Raw genomic sequence first — 20927 nt, forward strand, 5'->3', positions numbered from 1 at the left:
GCTCACCCCCCCAACTCCACTCAACAGGTTGTCTCTCTCTCTCTCCTCCCTAACTCAACCGGGTCTGCTTTTTCCCCCCTTAAACTTGTTTGTTTCCCATTGAAGATGTTCTCTTTCCGTCCCCCAAACAGTAGCTCTCCCTCTTCATTCCCATCCCTCCCCTGCCATCGGGGTCTCTCTCTCTCTCTCTCTGCTGCGCCTTTCTCACCCAGTTCAACAGGTTTCTTTCTCTTTTCCCCTCCGGAATTGGGTTCCTCGCAGTCTTTCTCACTCCCTCACCTTCCCCAAAAGAGTGGGCCTCTATAAAACAAAACACAAAGGGGCCGAAATTCAGGGTCTCAGAAAGACCCGTTACTGCCCATTTGCGGCGACCATGTGGCGGAATCCCATGGCCACCACTTTCTGGTCAACTGGCCGACCTGACCCAAATTCAGGTTGGGGATTTTTCGGCCTGGACCTGAGTCCACCCCGATGCTGATGACCGCTGCAAGTGCATCATCAGAATGCGCACTGCCGTTCTCCCTCACCTGAAAAAGACACAGGGCAAAATTTAGCTCAAAAGATCGATGCCCCACTGTGCGGTGCCCCCGACAGCTTTTTCTGTCAGTGCACCTTATCCGGAGTGAGCGTGGCCCGGTAGCATGGCGGTCCTTCAAGGGGAGGGCCCACTGCCGAGGCCACCATGTATTTATTTTTGGCGGCCGACTTCCCGATCGGTCGGCAAGATAGTGCCCATGGGTTCAGCCGAGCCGCCAACGGGCAGCCCGGCCTCCCTCTTAGGTGCCAGGCCGCTGGCCCGGCCAAAACCCTCCCTGGCGGCTCAGTAGCAGAAGATTTAAAATGACTGATTCTCTCATCTTTAACGGAGTGGAGGGAGCATAGTGACGCACACACACGGTGTCATCACCACAACTCCACCGCTGATTGACAGCAGTGGAGTCTCTGTCCGACCAATATTCAGCCACTCAGCCTGGCTTTTAGTCGATCTCCTGTCCCCACTGTGACCGACTTCTAGTCAAATGACAAAAAAAAACCTAAATGCTGAAAATCAACGGAGAGGCGGAAACACCTTTCAAAAAAGGGTAGCTGCGCCAGCTTTCTTGCGGAAGTGAACTTTGACCCCAAAGAATACGGCAAATGCTGAAAATCTAAATAAAAACGGCGGGGGCGAGGTGGTGTGCCGGGATCGGTCCCTGCACCTGAACGGGGAGGCCATAGGTGCCCTGATATTAGGCCTCAGGCTTCATTTCCATCCAGCTGGCGAGCTGCAGAGGGGAACAGGCAGCTCAGTAATGAAATGCAATGACAGATCGGGCCACTGCTGGCATCGCAATGGCCCACAGGTAAGTGAGGAAAGGGATTGCCGCGATCGGGCAGCGAGGGGAAGAGCGAGCGGTAGTGATAAGGGAAACTCCATGTTCAGGGAAGTATTTTTGTAAAACTTATCTTAACTGGTTACGGTTAAGGCTTGCCTGTTCGGCATCATGTAGGCCTGGTTTTCCTGAGGGCAGCCAGCCTTGGCAGAGTGAAATGTTGGGAGAATAACTTACCAGCACACTGTGTGTCAGAGCTACAGCTTCACGTACCACTTGAACTGTGGCAATTCAAAACCAAATGTGCTGCAAGTTGAACAACGTTAAAAGTGAACAAGGATGCACTTTAGAGAACCAGGTGTTACTTACGTAAGCAATTTGGTAGCGATCGGTCCCACAGGCCATTTACTTGACAGGTCAGCACGGCTGAGCCAAGGAGGTAGAAGCTCCATTTACACTGGTACGCCACACTGCTTCCAAACGTGAAGCTTTGCAGGTAACTCTGCTGCCCGAGACGAACAGCATTTTCCACAAACCCAGGATCCGTACAGTTCACCACTGCAATTCAATAGAATAGATATCAAATGTCATAAAACCATAAACTATCAGAACATAAAAAAGAAAGACTTGGATTTATATAGCACCTTTCACAACCACTGGACGTCTCAAAGCACTTTACAGCCAATGAAATACTTTTGGAGTGTTGTCACTGTTGTAATGTGGGAAATACGGCAGCCAATTTGCTCACAGCAAGCTCCCACAAACAGCAATGTGATAATGACCAGATAATCTGTTTGTGTTATGTTGATTGAGGGATAAAGATTGGCCAGGACACTGGGGATAACTCCCCTGCTCTTCTTCAAAATAGTGTCAGGGGATCTTTTACGTCCACCTGGGACCTCGGTTTAATGTCTCATCCAAAAGACGGCACTCCCTCAGCACTACACTGGAGTGTCAGCTTAAATTTATGTGCTCAAGTTCCTGGAGTGGGACTTGAACCCACAACCTTATGATTCAGAGGCGAGTGTACTACCCACTGAGCCACAGCTGACACTTTAAATAAGAATAAGAATGACATAAGAATGTCAAAACAACCCACTGGCTCTGATGGAGCGACAAAGTGGTTTAATGGAGTATGTCAATTTTCCATATACATGCTGCACTACCTATTGGAAAATTGTGCACAGCAAACTGACACTTTTCCATTATGTGCTGTGGGATGAGGTTAATCTCTGCCAGAGGTAAATGACCCCTTACATCTCATGTTCTCAAAGCTTCGCAAGCATTTTGTCTGCAAAAGGGTAGAACATTTTGGGAAGAACTATAAAGAATAAAAGAATTACAGTATTTAGAAGTTTGAATGTAATTCTAAATGTAATTTGTAACTGAATCCCTTTTCTGCCTTACTTTAATTGTTACACTTAACTATTTTCTAACTGGAGATCCCTGATATTTAAATTATATCCACACCTTCATTCTCTTTACTCTTTGAACAATGACACTTGAACAAATCAATAATGATAACCACCATTACTGTCTTTGTGCCAAGTGTTAGCAGGTTAATTCATAGATTTATATAGAATTACATGGAATATACAACACATATACAGGCCATTCCGCCCAACCAGTCCATGCTGGCATTTATGCTGCACTCGAGCCTCCTCCCATCCTTCCTCCTCTAATTATCAGCATAACCTTCTATTCCTTCCAACTTCATGTGCTTATCTAGCCTTCCCTTAAATGCATCTATACGATATGCAATGAATCTATTCTATTTATGGTTCAGTGGGTAGCACTCTCGTCTTTGAATCAGAAGGTCATGGGTTCAAGCCCCACTCCATAAACTTGAACACATAAACTCGGATGACACTCCCAGTGCAGTACTGAGGTAGTGCTGCACTGTCGGAGATGCCGTCTTTTGGATGTGATGTTAAACCTAGGCCCCGTCTGCAGCACTCCATTGCTAGCACCTTTTCGCTTGCCATAACTCACTCATGGAGTATATTTCTCTCATACGCAGCTGTAAGCATTTCAAACAGATGTCACAATGACAGTACTGAACCACACTGTGGGGGAATATTGTTGCACCATTATAAGTAAACTTTTATGAACCAGGTTTACGGTTGAGCATAAAAGGAAATATTCTACCTTTGTATATTTTTTGGAGCTGGCATAGTACACTAGCATGAACGCTTAACTCGACTCAATTCCAATCAATCGAAGGTTTGCGGTATAAATTTGTCTTGGGTCGGTGTGCAATAGGGGCAATAACAAATCGGTGGCTCGTTTTGCACTCAGCCTGATTGTCTTTTCCAGTGTGGATTTATGCCCCTTTGACTTTAGTTCAGTTTACTTCCCTTTATTAAAAATGGGTAGTTATTGTGCAATGGGTCACTGTGCTTCAGTCATTCTGTGTGTGGAACATTGAGATTAGGCAATAAACAAACTTATGCCCTACTGTGTCTCTTTCTGTGCGTTTGCTATTAGCAGCTGGAAAACAGCAATGGTCAGTGATTTTCATTTCTAGTTTTTTTTTCTGTTTGCATTTATTATTTCTGTTGGCCCAGCTGATTCTCCTGGTTAATTTCCCTTGTGATTTATGAATGGACTTACATCTGAAACATCTATTTCTACTGTGATTTAGTGAGGACTGTCTATCCAAGATATTTGTTTCCCTTATGGCCCAGCAAACCCTCTGCATCTGCTTCTTTCCTGATCGAGGAAGGGCAAAGCTTCAAAACATCCCTTTCCTTTGTGATCCGGTGAGGACGAGTAGTCCGAGGCATCCATTTCTCTAGTGGACTAGGGCGGTCCAGGTGTGCATGTGCGTCCTTTGCCCTGCTGATCTCGTGAGGCATGTGCCCCAGGGATCCATTTCCTTGGTGGCTTGCTGAATATGATTGGATTAAGGGCATTGTGTCTCCATTGTGCTTTAGAAAACTCTTACTCCACACATCTGTCCACTTGTGTATGTGCATTTGTATCTATCTCTGCACAAATCTGTGTTTTTATCTATTTGTTTATTTCTGGAGCAGATTCTGACAATTACATGTTGGTGGTTTTGTAGGGGCAGAGAATTCCTCAATCCGATCAGCCCTAATGCTGTAAAATGTAGAATGACAATATCTGTTAACCCCGCTCCCCCCTCATCCAAATAAATAAACTTTGAATCTTTTTGGCAAAGCAGAATACATATTTACTCAGTTAATTTAGCTAGTTCATAACAATGTTACTAATGATATTTTACCATCACACGCATGGCCTGTTTATTACTGACGCGTAAAAGATAATTAGGATACCAGCCAAATATGCAATTCATTTCAATGTTTGTATCACAGCTATAGAACCTTCATGCCTGTGATGCTTTAATCAATGCTCTTCAAATTCACCATTTTGAAAGTGCATTGGGCTGTGAAACAAATTCTATTTTACACACCCTACGCATCCAATTTAACTCCTTGTACCCAAACATATACAAAATAAACAGTTTGCAAATAAGACTACACTGGCAAAAAATCTTTTCAGGAGCAATTGGATTTGGAATAGTAGCTTCGCACAGTCACCAGTGTCAACAGTCATCCCATCGTCGTCATTTTAATGAGATTTAAATTGGCGCAAAAAGTACAACGTCCAACGTCTTCCTACAGTTTATTTGCATAATAAACTCTGATTGGCTTCTAGGCGTCCCTGACACATATTTGAGGGTAAACAGTTGATTTGCAAGCCTGCTACTGACAGCAGCCTCAACGTCAGAGGTAGCCGCTCTGCACTGCATGTGGCAGTGCTGCTGCCTCCAACAGAGAACCAGCTCAAGGTGTAGTGCTTGGCTACTCCTCTGGAGGCAGCATTGCTGCAGCTGCACGCTGTCATTCTCCTCCTGCTGAGGGCGGGCTGAGACACCAGGGAAGGTTCAATGGCCAAAAATGAAAGTCAGAGTAGTTCTTGTGTTGCTACTGATGCTGTTTGTAACTCCACTGCAGTACAGGGTATAAAGCAATGAATAGATGCTTGAAAGTATATCTGTGTACAGTTGGCAGCTTCCTGTACTCAGTTTGGAAATCCTCAATTTTGAAGTGAATTTGAGGTCTCTGAATTTTCGCAGTCAGTTCTGCCGATTTAGAATCCCACGCTTGAACGGAGGAAGACTTGAAGTTTGTGACTTTGTGGTGCGGTGTAACTCACAGCTGATCACAAACTGAAGTATTCTGGTGTCTCTTTTCTTTCTCAGTGCCCCAATCTGCAGTCTGCCAGCATCAACTTCCAGTTGATATTGTGGGGCTTCACGCCTGGCTGTTGCTTTAATGCTGTAACCTTCTGCTCTCATGCTGTGGGCTCCAGCCCAGCGATTCATGTCAAATTAATAATTTAAATCAAGGAACCTCCACCCCAAAAAAGTAGTAAATCTGGATTACAGGAATTTTGAAAAAGCAAAACGAACGGGATAAGTAACATTTCCTTCAAGTTAAGTTAAAAAATATATTTTATTGTTTAATTTAACAATGTCCATCAATCTCTCCAATTTGAGGATTCAGTTGTTTTGTTACTGCTGTGACCAAACTCCTGAGCTGCAAGTTTAACTTTTGGCATTTATCAGATCCGCTGCACGTTATACACCCTGCCTGATCTTCCCTACCATTGACGTCAATGCAAAGGGAAATCGAGCGGGGTATATAGAAAGAAAGACTTGGATTTATATAGTGTCTTTCACAACCACCAGATATCTCGAAGCGCTTTACAGCCAATGAAGTACTTTTGGAGTGTCGTCACCGTTGTAATGTGGGAAACGTGGCAGCCAATTTGCACACAGCAAACTTCCACAAACAGGAATGTGATAAAGACCATTTGTTTCTTTGTTATTTTGATTGTGGGATAAATATTGGCCAGGACACTGGGAATAACTCCCCTGTTCTTCTTCGAAATAGTGCCATGGGATCTTTTACATCCACTTGAGAGAGCAGACAGGGCCTCGGTTTAACGTCTTATCCGAAAGACATAATGGGTGGCCATTCCAATACTGCCTTTTTACAGCACTGCCAAAAGATAAACGTCACCCCCTATTATTTCTTCGAATCCTAATTTTGTGCTCAATTCTCATGAGGGGATTCTGCAAATAGAATTTTTTTCCATCAATCCATGTTTCTATCTATTTTTCATCAGTCACTGCCTGTCTGTCTGTCTCTTGATGGTTTCTGAGCTTCATACATGCTCAGAAATTGGACGTTTTTTATCAGTGTCATCTAAACTCTCAGATATATTACTATGATACGTTTGTATTTTCTTTATTCTTGATATTAGTGTTGTCCAATAGAAAGTGTTGACAGGTGTTGCTATGGCAGCATCGCTTTAGCCACATCCATTAATTTAAGTACAAAAGCCTTATACAGACTGCATAATAAAATAAATATACTTCACGTGTGTATATTTACTTAACAAACATCTACCACCATTCAGTAAACAAAGAAGTAAAGCACTCACAATGATCAAAATACACTGCATGGCAGATGCAGTCTAATTTGGATAAATGTGAGATTATCCAGTTTGGAGGCAAAAACGCGAAGACAGAATATTATCTGAATGGCGGCAGATGAGGAAAAGGGGAGGTGCAACGAGACCTGGGTGTCATGGTTCATCAGTCATTGAAAGTTGGCATACAGGTACAGCAGGCGGTGAAGAAGGCAAATGGTATGTTGGCCTTCAGAGCTAGGGGATTTGAGTATAGGAGTAGGGAGGTCTTACTGCAGTTGTACTGGTCCTTGCGTGAGGCCTCACCTGGAATATTGTGTTAAGTTTTGGTCTCCAAATCTGAGGAAGGATGTTCTTGCTATTGAGGGGGTGTAGTGAAGGTTCACCAGACTGATTCCCGGGATGGCTGAACTGACATATGAGGAGAGACTGGATCGACTGGGCCTTTATACATTGGAGTTTAGAAGGATGAGAGGGGATCTCATAGAAACATATAAGATTCTAACGGGACGGGACAGGTTAGATGCATGAAGAATGTTCCCGATGTTGGGGAAGTCCAGAACCGGGGACACAGTCTTAGGATAAGGGGTAGGCCATTTAGGACTGAGATGAGGAGAAACTTCTTCACTCAGAGAGTTCCTAACCTGTGGAATGCCCTGCCGCAGAGAGTTGTTGATGTCAGTTCATTGGATATATTCAAGAGGGAGTTAGATATGGCCCTTATGGCTAAGGGGATCAAGGGATATGGCGAGAAAGCAGGAAGGGGGGTACTGAGGGAATGATCAGCCATGATCTTATTGAATGGTGGTGCAGGCTCGAAGGGCCGAATGACCTACTCCTGCACCTATTTTCTATGTTTCTATATTTCTAACACACTCTGTCTTTTTGTCATATCTTTTACCAAAAATTCACAAAAACTTTAAAATACACATGCTTACACCATGTGAATATATATTGAGATCACATGCCCAATCACTGTGTGTCTTACTCAGTTTTATTACTAATCAGAGATGCAATTAGCCATATCTGGATTCCCAATTAGCTACATGTGGCTAATGCATTGGGCAACCCTGCTTTTCAACATACCGATAGTCAAAATATTTACTCTCACCAAACGAATTACATTTTGGACTGTAGCAGACAGCCAATGTAAGCAGTAATGAAACAGAATAGTACGTGAGGCACATTATGAAAACTACGTTTTATGCGACTATGATAAAGAGAAGTTTCTCAATTTAAATTATGAAATTATCAATATAGATATATTTTACACTTTCTTTTCTCAGTGTCAGGTGGATAAATGCTTGGTGTCGCACTAAACCATGCAGTTCACAAAAGACCTTGGTCTGATCCCTGATCTATGGTGAATTACTCATCTCAGCCAGTGTGATGCAAGGGATTATATATTGCTGCAGGGCAATGAGGGAAAAATTAGCCAGCACTTTCCGGCACAGCTCACTGTAAAGCTCCATATGGCTATACAGTGATGTGCTGAAAAGCACATGTGATGTGAACTTTGGGTAAAGGAAGGACAGGGACAGGCTGTGAGTTCCCCTACAATCGAACAACTTGCTGGTTTTCACTGGCAAGAGCCACACTTAATAAATTCCTACTTGGGTGAAGAACAGCGGGCAACTTTGGAATTATAACCCATATCAATCAATGCCTTCAGCAGGGGAGGAAGAAAATAGCAATAAAAGAGATATAATAAAATAGCAAATTATACACTTGTTAGCACAGAATAGTACACAAGTGCACATAAACTAGTCCAGGGAAATTATCAATCTTATGATCTCACCTTTTTAATGTAGAAGCTTATCCTACTGCACATCAATGCAGCTTTCATTGTGTAACTCTTACATAACCATAAACTGTTGCTCACGCCGCTGGTGTTCGACTGAGTTAAGTTTTGAGAGAACATTACAAACAAAATGTTCACAGTAGATTTATCCACTGATGTATCTGCAAAACTTTTATGCCGCACGAAATGATCATTGCCAATTCACAAGGGCAATCAATGTCTGAATATCCTTGTGCATGGACAAAAAATGTTCCCAATGTTGGGGAAGTCCAGAACCAGGGGTCACAGTCTAAGGATAAAGGGTAAGCCATTTAGGACCGAGATGAGGAGAAACTTCTTCACCCAGAGAGTGGTGAACCTGTGGAATTCTCTACCACAGAAAGTTGTTGAGGCCAATTCACTAAATATATTTAAAAAGGAGTTAGATGAAGTCCTTACTACTAGGGGGATCAAGGGGTATGGCGAGAAAGCAGGAATGGGGTACTGAAGTTGCATGTTCAGCCATGGACTCATTGAATGGCGGTGCAGGCTAGAAGGGCCGAATGGCCTACTCCTGCACCTATTTTCTATGTTTCTCTATGTCTATGTTTCTAAAAACAATGCTACTCCTAGCTCCTACTTGCTCTTGCTCTAAGCCATTGAAATGCCTCTGCACGCTGTTGAGGGGAATTCTTGTGAGGTCAAGTGTTGAACTGCTGAATGATTAGCGACATGAAGCATCAGTGAGAGGAGGGAGACAGGACCATCTGGGAGGGAGAGAAGAAGAATGCCCACTTGAGCTGGGGGCAAGGGGCGAATGCTAGCTTGATGTCGGGCAGAAGACGGCTGGCAGCTTGAGCAGAGGAAGCAAGAAGTGCACTGGGATGAACTGGCAGGATTGGAGGGAGAAACAGACTCTTTGACCTGATGGGGATGTTGGAGGGGTTACAGTGTCTCCGAACTGGGTCCAGAGGCATAAACCCTGATACTTACCAACACGTGCGTTTGGAGCAGTGAAGAGCAGTTATGGACAGGAAACCCGGAAGTGCACGTTTCCCTGCACACCCGGCAGGTTTAGTTTATTTCTCCAGGTTTCCCGCTGGGCAGCCAGTCTAATTGACAGGCTGGCTTGCCTGTCGGGTGAGAAAGCCTGCAGCAGAAAGATGCAGTAGAGGAACAAGAAGGTCTAAAAGTGCAGGTGGAGGGGGGAGTTGGTGGCACGGGGAAGAGATCACAGGAGGGTCAGAAATCATGGAAGTGGTGCGTCGGACAAGATTTCCTCACATGCTGTGGAGCACAGCGTGCATCTTTTGGCGCTGATCGGTTCCCCGCCCAGAAGTCAGCCTGATTGACAGTGTTGGCTTCCTATTGGGCGGGGAGCACTCAGGAGCAGGCCAGAGGACCAACTAGATCTGATGGTGGGGATCCGATCCCCGATCCCGGGGAGGGTGTCCGATCCCTGCGAGGTACGATCCCCGACTTCGGAAGTCTTTGTATGGGAGGGGTCTGATGGCAGGGAGCTTGGGTAGCCGAGGGAAGCATGCACGCTCCTCCTGGCCCACAAGGTGTGCTGTAAAGGCACTTGTCCTCGCATCCTTCTGCTGCCGGGATCCCGCGGCCTGGGAAACCCAGAAGGTCATAGTTAAAACTGTAAAACAGGTTAAATTGTTCTTTTTTTCCATCCCTGCTTTCCCTGCCACTGTACTTGTTTAAAACCTGTTGCATCTCTAACTTTTTTCCAGTTCTAACAAAAGATCATCGATCTGAAATGTTAACTCCGTTTCTCTCTCCACGGATGCTGTCTGACCTGCTGAGCATTTTCAGCATTTTCTGTTTTTAAGTCAGAGGATGCTAGCCTCATTAAAATATTTAAATTGCCAACCCACCTCTATCTCACAGCAAGCACACAAATTATCTTCTTGTTTTCAACCAGAGGAAAATATATGATTCGATACGTTTATTCTCCAGAAACACCTAATTGCCACTGAAGTCATTTGTACCGTACTTTTCAATACACGTAACCTCTTTCTCAACTCTATTACCTTGGGTATAACAAAAATTCTGTGTGACTTTCTTTCTTACTCCTAAGCTTTAATTTGTCTCCAGGGTATTTCAACCACTCACTAGCAAACCAGTCCCACCCCTTCCCTCAACGACTATCTGTCCCATCTGTAACAGAGTCTGTGGCTCTTGTATTGGACTGTTCAGCCACCAAAGAACTCACTTCAGGAGTTGAAGCAACTCTTCCTCGATTCCGAGGGGCTGCCTATGATGATGATGGGATGATGATTTTATTGTTTACTAGACAACCATAAATATCTCTAGAAGCTGCGAGAAATTTAAACGAGTCATTTGAAATATGGTACACTTCGCATAAAAATCAAACCATGAAACAATAAATGGGGAAGCAATAACAATTGTACAGTGTTCTTATTTAACTTAGAATCCATTGTTCGCAACATGTTACAAATATGAATGCTTTTTTAATCATCATCATAGGCGGTCCCTCATATCGAGGATGACTTGCTTTCACGCCAAAAAGTGATGAGTTCACAGATGTTTCAGTGAAGGACCTAATATTCAACAGTTGACTATCAAACAATGTGACTAAAACACTGCAATGAAGAAACATGTCTCCAAATCAAAATATAGATGGCTAAATATACAAGTACTGTTCTTACCTTGACAGGTTGGCAATGGGCTGCTCCATTGACCATTAGCCCGGCACTGAGCTCTCAATACGCCTTGCAGTAAATATCCCTTACTACAGGTAAAGTTCACAACATCATTGAGATTGAACTGACTGCCATTGGTTTTGCCATGACCTGGGTTGCCTGGGTGACCGCACGTGATTGCTGAAACAATTAAGTTTGAGGTACACGGTGTTAAGATAGAAACTCGAAAAAGACTGCAGGTCAAACATATGTTTTGTTTTGAAGCTTCTGTTTTAAGCCGTGTTGTACTAATCTATTACAAATCAATTTAAATGTTAGTGTAATGATATATGTGGCTATGTGTGAGCAATAATCATACTAGGATATCGAGATTATACTTTGACCCTGTGATGACATGCAATGCTTTGAATATGGACTTGAATAGATCAGATGCAATTCATTGGCTCTTGAACTCTCATGAACTTTAACCTCTGCAGAGATATATTTACTTAGTTAGGTTTCTATTATCTGTGCTCTCTGTCATTGAGGATTGTCTCAGTGGGATTTCATTAGCTACTAAGCTTCAAATTTATGCTACCAAAATACTAGAAGTACCAATTTGACACTGGCATCTGCATTAACATGGTGTGTAATCAGCAGCCCTATTTACACTGCTAGCTCTGCATTGCTCAGTATTCCAAGAAAGGAGAGCTTTGCGTACACATGTTTAAATAAAGGCAGTTCTGCTCACTGATGTTGGAATAGCAGTGAAATTCTTAACACTAATAACTGTCTCATCAGTTCATTACTAACAATGGACCACCTAGGATCTTTGGAATATGCAAAAATCACATTTTTTACAAAAGGCTTTGCATTGTTATATTGTAGCCGCATAAAACACAAGGGACAGCCCCTTGAGATGCTTTCAGATCACTTGGCAAATTTCACATCACACTCAATTAACCAACCTTAGTGTAGAACTAAACTGTGCTACATGTTTCAATCCAAAATTGAAAACACAAGTATCCAAGCTTATTCCACATTAGATTATTAACAGCCATCAAAGAATAGGTGTACCGCATGCATTTTGGCCTAAATTCAGAACAATTATGCAGAATCTTTTTAAATGTCTGGATGGGTGGACATATTTTTGTACATTTTAAATAGGTTTCCTTGTGATTTTACATTTTTATGAATTATGTTAAGCATACTCAACTCTTAACAGAATGAATACTGTGCAATGTTGTGTCAGAGTACATTAAAAGGGAAGAATTCTGTTCAGTAAACTATTGTCAGTATAAAAATAACCCATGGGCAATCCTGCCTAATCAGACCACTTTGGAAATGAGTATTAAAAGGCCAATCAAAAATCCAGTCACTGTTTACACCATATACATGAAGAAGGTCAACACTGAGCTCAAATCTTGCATGAATAGCATGTAATACACCTTGGAAGAAGTTTTTCAAACAATGATTTTAAAGTGTTGTTTTGATGACCATTTCTTCGGTTCTAACTGCTCAAGAGCAATCCAATGTAAACCTTCCTTCCAGAATATCGGTGTCTTCAAAGGCGATGTTAAGCCTCAAGAGTGGGAGACAACCAGAGAGTCACTTACATTAAGGGAGGCTAAAAGGTGATGCACTATGCCGTGAGAAAGCAACTAGTATTTTAAAAGAAGAAACTTCTGAAATATGCAGTGAACAATGAAACATAATCAAAAAGTGTTTAAAACTGCAACTTCACATGAGTTTTTTATGATCAGCAAACATGGGGATGTAATTTATTAATCAATGCAACCTCATTTTTTTGAAACCAACTATCCAAGATGTGACTTCTACATTGGTCTAGCTTCCACATCAGCTTTTACAGCAAGCCTTTTATTTGAAAGGGACCGAATGTGTGATCTGATTATTTGACTTTCCTTCCCATCACAAAATAGCCAATATTTGGGGCAGTCTTCCACTGCCATTAAATAGCAATAACAGAAGAGTTGGACACGAAACCCAGTAAAATACTGGGAGTTAAGCAGAAACCACATTTTCAGAGAAACGTAGCATTTAGATTGATACGGTGCCTTTTCATTACCAGAGGGTTTCCCAAAGCATTTCACATGCATGGAACTACATGATATTCCACCTATTGACTATGTATGGATGCTAAACCTGGTCTATGGCTCACCTTTTGAGCTCTTGTTAAATCAACAGAGGAGCAGCTAGACTCTTTTGAAGAGTATCTGTTCAGCATGGATTTTGCTACCTCGACTATATTGACTAGTTTTCTGTGTTGCCAATGGTCGGAGAGTGCACCCAGGAATGTAGGCTCACTCCAAGAAATAGCACTGGGCTTTTAAATACTACATTGGATTGAACATGCTCTATTTAAACAGATGAGCAGTAAAATCTTTAAAGGTCCCAGTGGATGGCTTTAGCTGTATGTTATATTCCCTTAATAGGAAATAATGTTTTAAGAAATAATTGCAAATACAAAGAAGGGTAGGAGTTACCAAATATTTAAGTTTCAGTACCTATACAGATCGACAAATTGGCCCCGATTTTAACTCCACTCAGGGTCGCAATGATATCATTGGGCCGCAACATGCATCTGCAAAGAAAGACCCTGTTGGCTCTGGGTGCATGTCTTTGCTGCCTGATCAGGAGAGCAGGTTAAAATTTCAGATGTTGCGATCATGGAGGCTTTTGGACAGATAAGAGCCAGAGCGATTTTAACTGCCCACGCGCCAGGTTTCTGCCGAGTGAATAGGATTAAAATCGCCCCCACAATTTCTTAAATTAATTCTTCATTAATCTTTGTTGCTGATCTTATAACTCAGATGCTGCATGCAAAAGTAAGGGTAAATAGTCTGGTTCTAATACCACAGAAACCTATATTTCAATATTTAGAAATGTCAGTGTGAATCAGGCTGCCAATTCATTTTATGCTAGCTCCAAAGACCAATTTCAACCCGTAGGATTCGATTTTATCTTTAATTTTAACTTTGGGCGAGATTATAAAGAGACTGATTTTGGATCGGACTTTCGTAAAGCACTCCACTCACTTTTTTTCTCAATAATGGAAAGCAAAATCGGGCAGGGGTGTACCATGGGTGGTTGATCTGATATCACCCGTTTTACACCATCGCTGAAAGTGAAAGTAACCCCCATAACTTATGAGCTAAGTGACTTTAAACCAGTTGAGAGGCACAAAATGAGAATTATTTTGGCGCTCCTAATTAACAAAGTTTCTGACAGTAAGGCTAATAAAGTCCTACGAACACTCACTCAGTAGAAAAGTGAACCAATTAGCATCTTTATTCATTGCCATAAAAGCAACAGAAGAAAAGAAAGGCGAACACCCAGGTTTCTAAAAGTAGACAGCATCTCCCAGGAAGTTAACCTTCACCCCTATCAAAGGAATCATACTTACGAACACAGACTGCTGGCTGTCCTGACCATTTATGGTCCTGTTGGCAAATTCTCACAGAGGAACCAACAAGACGGAAACCTGGATTGCACTGATAGACAACTGTGTCGCGATAGCTAAAACCATCTCCACTGATATGGCCATTTACAATTGGATCTGGAGAGCCACAGTGACCAGCTAAATTAGGGTGTGGAGAAAGGGAAGCAGATAAGACAGCAGCCGTAGTATTTCAACATTTACAGATAAGTATTATAGATAAATAGAGCTCTAGATAAAGTGGGCTAATCCTCAAGGGACTTAAACACACAGCAGAATACTACCTCTAATCCACCAGCTGCAAGTCCAGGTTGAAGATCTGAGGAATAGAAGTGTGCCATTACATAGCCTGGATTTTATCACACATAGTTGGACATGCTGTGGGTGTCTGGAATTACAAACTATTGTATTTTCTCAGATTTAAACCAAAAACTTTGATATAACTGGATATAAAAGATAAATCGGAAAATATTAGCTTCTCCAATTTACAACAAAAAAATGCCAACCTACATAACATCATAAAAATATAAATGTAACTTTAAGATCAGTACGACGATTTAGTAATATTATGTGAAATACGTTTTTACCTTGGAATAGCCTATAAAACTGTATTTGTATTCCTCTAGGAGAGCGAATCAGCAGAAACATGATCATAAGTGCACGGTATTATGGAGGTAATTTTCTGATTTCATGCCCCTGGCGGGAAGACTCTCCCGCTTTCAGTACATATTGGAAAGTCAGGTGTGTGGTCTGATGACTTCTCACCACTTAAATGAATAGTCAGGGAGTTATGCACTGTGTGCATTGGAATTTATGACACAGTGGGCATGGCCCCCTGCCAGGGGCACAAAGTTGGAACATTACATCTTAGAAAACGTATTAACTAGCTGTAACAAGATGCTAAGGAATGGAAATGTTTTCCATTTTGGTCATCCAATTTTAGAATGAGACAGTCCTGGGGCAGTTACAGTGTGGGCCAGGTACAATTTGAAATCCCTGTACTTCAATAATGTCGTTCTGACCCACCCACGTCCTACTCTGACAACCGCAACTTTTAATGCACCAAGTAAAGTTGGCAATCTTCCTACCAGCCATCCTTGTGGCCTCTAGGGGCTAGACTTTCCTTAAAGCCCCCCCACCCCCGGATTGCCACCCAAAAAGACCGCTAAGGTTCTTCAAATAGCGCTGGTGAAAAATTACATAAAAAAGGGAAAAAATACCGCCCGGCGAGAAAATGGATCTTACACGTAGATTCTCGGCGGTTTGTCAGCGGTTAAACGTAAAACTTAGCAAAATGGGCAGTTCTTACCAGAATGGACGGTAAGTACTCCAAATTTAAACCGAGGCTTTGGTTGGGCCTGGGGAGGGGGGAAAACTCAAAAAATATTTTTTCAATGAAACAAAAAATAAAAATTTAGAAAACATTCTCAAGATCCTTTTTAACTTAATCGGTGTGAAAGAATTTTAAAATAATTATAAAATCCTTTAACTTGCCTTTCTTTGCAGGGGTACTTACCTACCGCCCTGTTTCTGGCAGCTTTTCGTGGGCGATTTTTTCGATGATACGTATGGGTCACCGTTGAGGCAAAACTTGGACCGTGGCAGTTTTCTCGGCGGTGCACATGGGCAATCTGCTCCCGAGCGGTATTTTGAAAATGTCAGCGGAACTCTTTAAAAAATGAAGAGGAAACATTCGCCGGGTGGTTGTCTGCTGAAAAAGAGCTGTACCGCTGAGAAAACCACCGAAAATAAAGAGGAAAGTCCAGTCCTGAGGAGTTATACTGTGAATTTAGTGACATCTGTAGTAACGCTTGGCCAGCTTTATGTGAAGAATCCATGCCCAATAGGAAGTGTGTTCAAACTGCCCAAATACATTTTATTTGAGACCCTTACATTCATGACAGAGAAAACACTTCTTTCCCATCAATCTGAGCTTCACTGAAATCCTAGTCGCAAAGCTGGTGGGCCAATATTTAACTCACTGCACTGCTTTACTTATCATATTTTGTTCTAAAGGTGATATTAAATTATACAGACTTTCAATATGAACTAACAGTTTTGCTGCATTTTTCAAGTTGAATAGGTACTATTGCTGTAAGATGGACTTGATATACTTCACTTGCAGGTGTCAGTTGTCTACGATACATACCAAGGCATCTGGTTTCCACTCCATTCCACAATCCATTAACTTGGCACTCTCGAACATGAGATCCAGCCAATGTGTACCCAGTATTACAAGTGAAGATTGCAGTAGCCCCATATGTCTGTAGTGTCCCAAGCTTGTTGCCATTTGGTGGGGAAGGGAGATCTCCACATGAGATAACTGGTAAAAAAAAAAGCCATGCAATTAAGATTAGAGCTTACTAAACATGTTTCAGTTTTCTCTAGTTCTTATCTCATGGTCACGTGTAACCAGTTCTGGTATTAGGACTGAGACTAAAATATTTCAAATGAACATTCATTGATCATTTTTTCCCTCTGGGCTAATTTCAATACTGAGGACAACTGTGATGAGTTCTAGATCATTCACTTGTTACCGAGTTCAACTGAACGGATTTTCACTCAGGATGTATTTGGGAGTCGGGGAAAGAAACCAATCAAAGAACAAGTTTTTCAGAAAATTATAGGCGTTGGACTCCAGCATCTTTCCTTCACATTACTCACGATATGATTAGTGGAAAGTGTCACATTTTTTATTCTCTTGCACCTTTCTTCCTCTAGAATTTAGGCTTATGTATTTTAGATCACTCTCATAGGTGAGTTAATGGTTTAGATCACATGGCCAGGATAACAAAGAGAATAATCATAATATGAAATATTTCAGCCTATAGAATGGCCCTATAGAAACAGAAACATAGAAAATAGGTGCAGGAGTCGGCCATTCGGCCCTTCGAGCCTGCACCACCATTCAATAAGATCATGGCTGATCATTCAACCTCAGTACCCCTTTCCTGCTTTCTCTCCATATCCCTTGATCCCCTTAGCCGTAAGGGCCATATCTAACTCCCTCTTGAATATATCCAATGAACTGGCATCAACAACTCTCCATGGTAGGGAATTCCACAGGTTAACAACTCTCTGAGTGAAGACATTTCTCCTTATCTCAGTCCTAAATGGCCTACCCCTTATCCTTAGACTGTGTCCTCTGGCTCTGGACTTCCCCAACATCAGAACATTCTTCCTGCATCTAACCTGTCCAGTCCCGTCAGAATTTTATATGTTTCTATGAGATCCCCTCTCATCCTTCTAAACTCCAGTGAATACAGGCCCAGTCGATCCAGTCTCTCCTCATATGTCAGTCCTGCCATCCTGGGAATCAGTCTGGTGAACCTTCGCTGCACTCCCTCAATAGCAAGAATGTCCTTCCTCAGATTAGGAGACCAAAACTGAACACAATATTCCAGGTGAGGCCTCACCAAGGCCCTGTACAACTGCAGTAAGACCTCCCTGCTCCTATACTCAAATCTCCTAGCAATGAAGGCCAACATACCATTTGCCTTCTTCACCGCCTGTTTCCACAGAATTTTTATTCCGTATTTGATATATGGTAAAGCACCACAAAATCATCAGACCTTGTTTTAGGTTTAACCTGAAGTCAATTTATCGAACGAACAAGCAAATAACCAACACTGATACAATACACAATACATTTGCAGCAGAAATTCTTCAATCGAGCTTGTCAAAAGGAAAACAATAAAAGATTGCAATCTAAATGCTAAGCTAGTCTTTTGAGCGAACTTTGATAGTGTTTCTTTTCTTGTATTTCTTTGCTTGTATTTCTGTGGAAGCTGCACTTATCTGCACTACATCTCTTGGAAGTTCCAAAATGACTCAGTAATCCCAGTGATTGCAGGATAGTATTGTTTAATTACAGCATTGCGCCATTTTCTTTCCTGAGGAAATTTGGATGCAGCTGATTTATGCCAGTTTTACACTGAAACTTTGTGCAAATTTCTTCAACTGTTTGTGCCGTTTCCCAGAAAAAGCCGCCAAGCCTCTCTGCCGCTCATTGACAATAGCTCCATGCAAAAAAGCAGCCCGCACATGTTTCTTGGATTTATGCGAATAATGCGCTGGGATAGAAATTAGGCACAACATGGCGTGAAATTACCTGATATCAGCTTAACTGATATTTCTGGAGTTAGCTACTGATTTGTAATTTTTGTATTGAATTTTTCTTAGAGACCTACTGTCAGTCTCCATACATTCCAAATTTCTGGAACTACCCCCTCTCCCTATGCACATCCTTGTTTTTTCATTAGGATCAGCAGAGGCAAGAGGCTCCGAGAGTGAGAACCATGGCAGAAGACAGCTTCCCTCTCACTATTACCCCGGTGGGTGGCACTGCATTTGTACTGCATTTTATGTCCCGTGTAGGCAAATGAGCTCAGCTGGAAATCTCGACATTGGCTCCCATTGGGAAGACTGGTGCAAAAAGCAGTGTAACTTTTAGCAGCATTTTTTCATGAGCGATGCAGGAAATTCAGGGCCAAAGACCTAAATTGCCCCTTCCCTTAAGGCCCGTTTTCGCCGGAAGTCATCGGCTATGCCGCGGAGTGGAATGGCCACCGATTTTTTGTGGAATTGGCCGCCATTTTGAAAATTCCGCTCCTGCGGTATCCCCGTGGTGACCAGCTCCCCCGACTACAGCTTCGCTGTTGTCGATCCATCCTAATCGCGTCATCAGTACGTGCACCGCTGATGTTGCCTCCCACCCCCTCCCCTCCCCGATCGTTAAATTCATAGAATCATAGAAGTTTACAGCACGGAAGGAGGCCATTTCAGCCTATTGTATCCATGCCGGCCAACAAGAGGTTATACAGCCTAATCTCACTTTCCAGCTCTCCGTCCGTAACCCTGCAGGCTAAGGCACTTCAGGTGCACATCCAAGTACTTTTTAAATGTATTGAGGGTTTCTGCCTCTACCACCCTTTCAGGCAGTGAGTTCCATATCCCCACAACTCTCTGTGTGAAGAAATTTCCCCTCAAATCCCCTCTAAACCTTCTACCAATTACTTTAAATGTGTGTCCCCTAGTTGTTGACCCCTCTGCTAAGGGAAATAGGCCCTTTCTATCCACTATATCTAGGCCCCTCGTAATTTTATGCACCTCAGTGAGGTCTCCCCTCAGCCTCCTCTGTTCCAATGAAAACAAACACAGCCTATCTAATCTGGCCTCATAGTTTAGATTCTCCACTCTCAGCATATCCTCGTAAATCTTCTCTGTACCCTCTCCATTGCAATCACATCCTTCCTGTAATGCAGTGACCAGAACTGCACGCAATCCTCCATCTGTGGCCAACCTAGTGTTTTATACAGTTCAAGCATAACCCACCTGCTCTTATATTCTATGCCTTGGCTAATAAAGGCAAGCATTCCGTATGCTTTCTTAACCACCTTATCTACCTGGCCTGCTACTTTCAGGGATCTGTGGACATGCACTCCCAGGTCCTTTGTTTCTCTACACTTCTCAGTGTCCTATCATTTAATGTGTATTCCCTTTCCTTGTTAGCCCCCCAAATGCACTACCTCACATTTCTCTGGATTAAATTCCATCTGCCACTGCTCTGCCCACCTGACCAGTTGATTGATATCTTCCTGTAGTCCGCAGCTTTCTTCTTCATTATCAACCATACAGCTGTGGAACCCCACTGGAAACATCCTTCCAGTCACAAAAACATTCATCAACCATTACTCTTTGCTTCCTGCCTCTGAACCAATTTTGGATCCAACTTTCACTTTGCCCAGGATCCCATGGGCTTTTACTTTTGTGACCAGTCTGCCATGTGGGATCTTATCAAAAGCTTTGCCAAAATCGATATACACTACATCATGCACTTTGCCATCATCGACCCTCCTGGTTACCTCCTTGAAAAATTCAATCAAATTAGTCAGACACGACCTTCCCTTAACAAATCCATGCCGACTGTCCTTGATTAATCCATGTCTTTCTAAGTGAAGATTTATCCTGTCCTTCAGGATTTTTTCCAATAATTTTCCCACCACTGAGGTTAGGCTGACTGGCCTGTAATTACTCGATCTATTCCTTTCTCCCTTCTTAAACAAAGGTACCACATTAGCAGTCCTCCAGTCCTCTGGCACCACACCTGAAGCCAGATAGGATTAGAAAATGATCGTCAAAATCTCTGCTGTTTCCTCTTTAGCTTCACTTAATAACCTGGGATACATTTCATTTGGGCACTTTCATAGCTGCTAAACCCCTTAATAACTCCTCTCTCACTATAGTTATTTCATCTAATA

At 42.5% G+C, this 20927-nt stretch overlaps 1 protein-coding gene across 1 annotated transcript in view; it reads right to left on the bottom strand.

Moving 5' to 3' along the window:
• LOC139266579 (CUB and sushi domain-containing protein 1-like) overlaps window positions 1-20927 on the bottom strand; it is a 3131815-nt gene that overhangs the window by 146839 nt on the left and 2964049 nt on the right. The window contains exons 52-58 of the mRNA XM_070884173.1: window positions 16817-16990; window positions 14635-14808; window positions 11229-11411; window positions 10245-10255; window positions 8375-8411; window positions 2784-2792; window positions 1683-1871 (exon numbers count right to left, since the gene is read on the bottom strand). Coding sequence (XP_070740274.1) covers window positions 1683-1871; window positions 2784-2792; window positions 8375-8411; window positions 10245-10255; window positions 11229-11411; window positions 14635-14808; window positions 16817-16990 — 777 coding nt within the window. The remainder of the gene's footprint in view (window positions 1-1682; window positions 1872-2783; window positions 2793-8374; window positions 8412-10244; window positions 10256-11228; window positions 11412-14634; window positions 14809-16816; window positions 16991-20927) is intronic.

Source organism: Pristiophorus japonicus, chromosome 7 (assembly GCF_044704955.1).
Source record: "Pristiophorus japonicus isolate sPriJap1 chromosome 7, sPriJap1.hap1, whole genome shotgun sequence".
Lineage (NCBI taxonomy): Eukaryota > Metazoa > Chordata > Chondrichthyes > Pristiophoridae > Pristiophorus > Pristiophorus japonicus.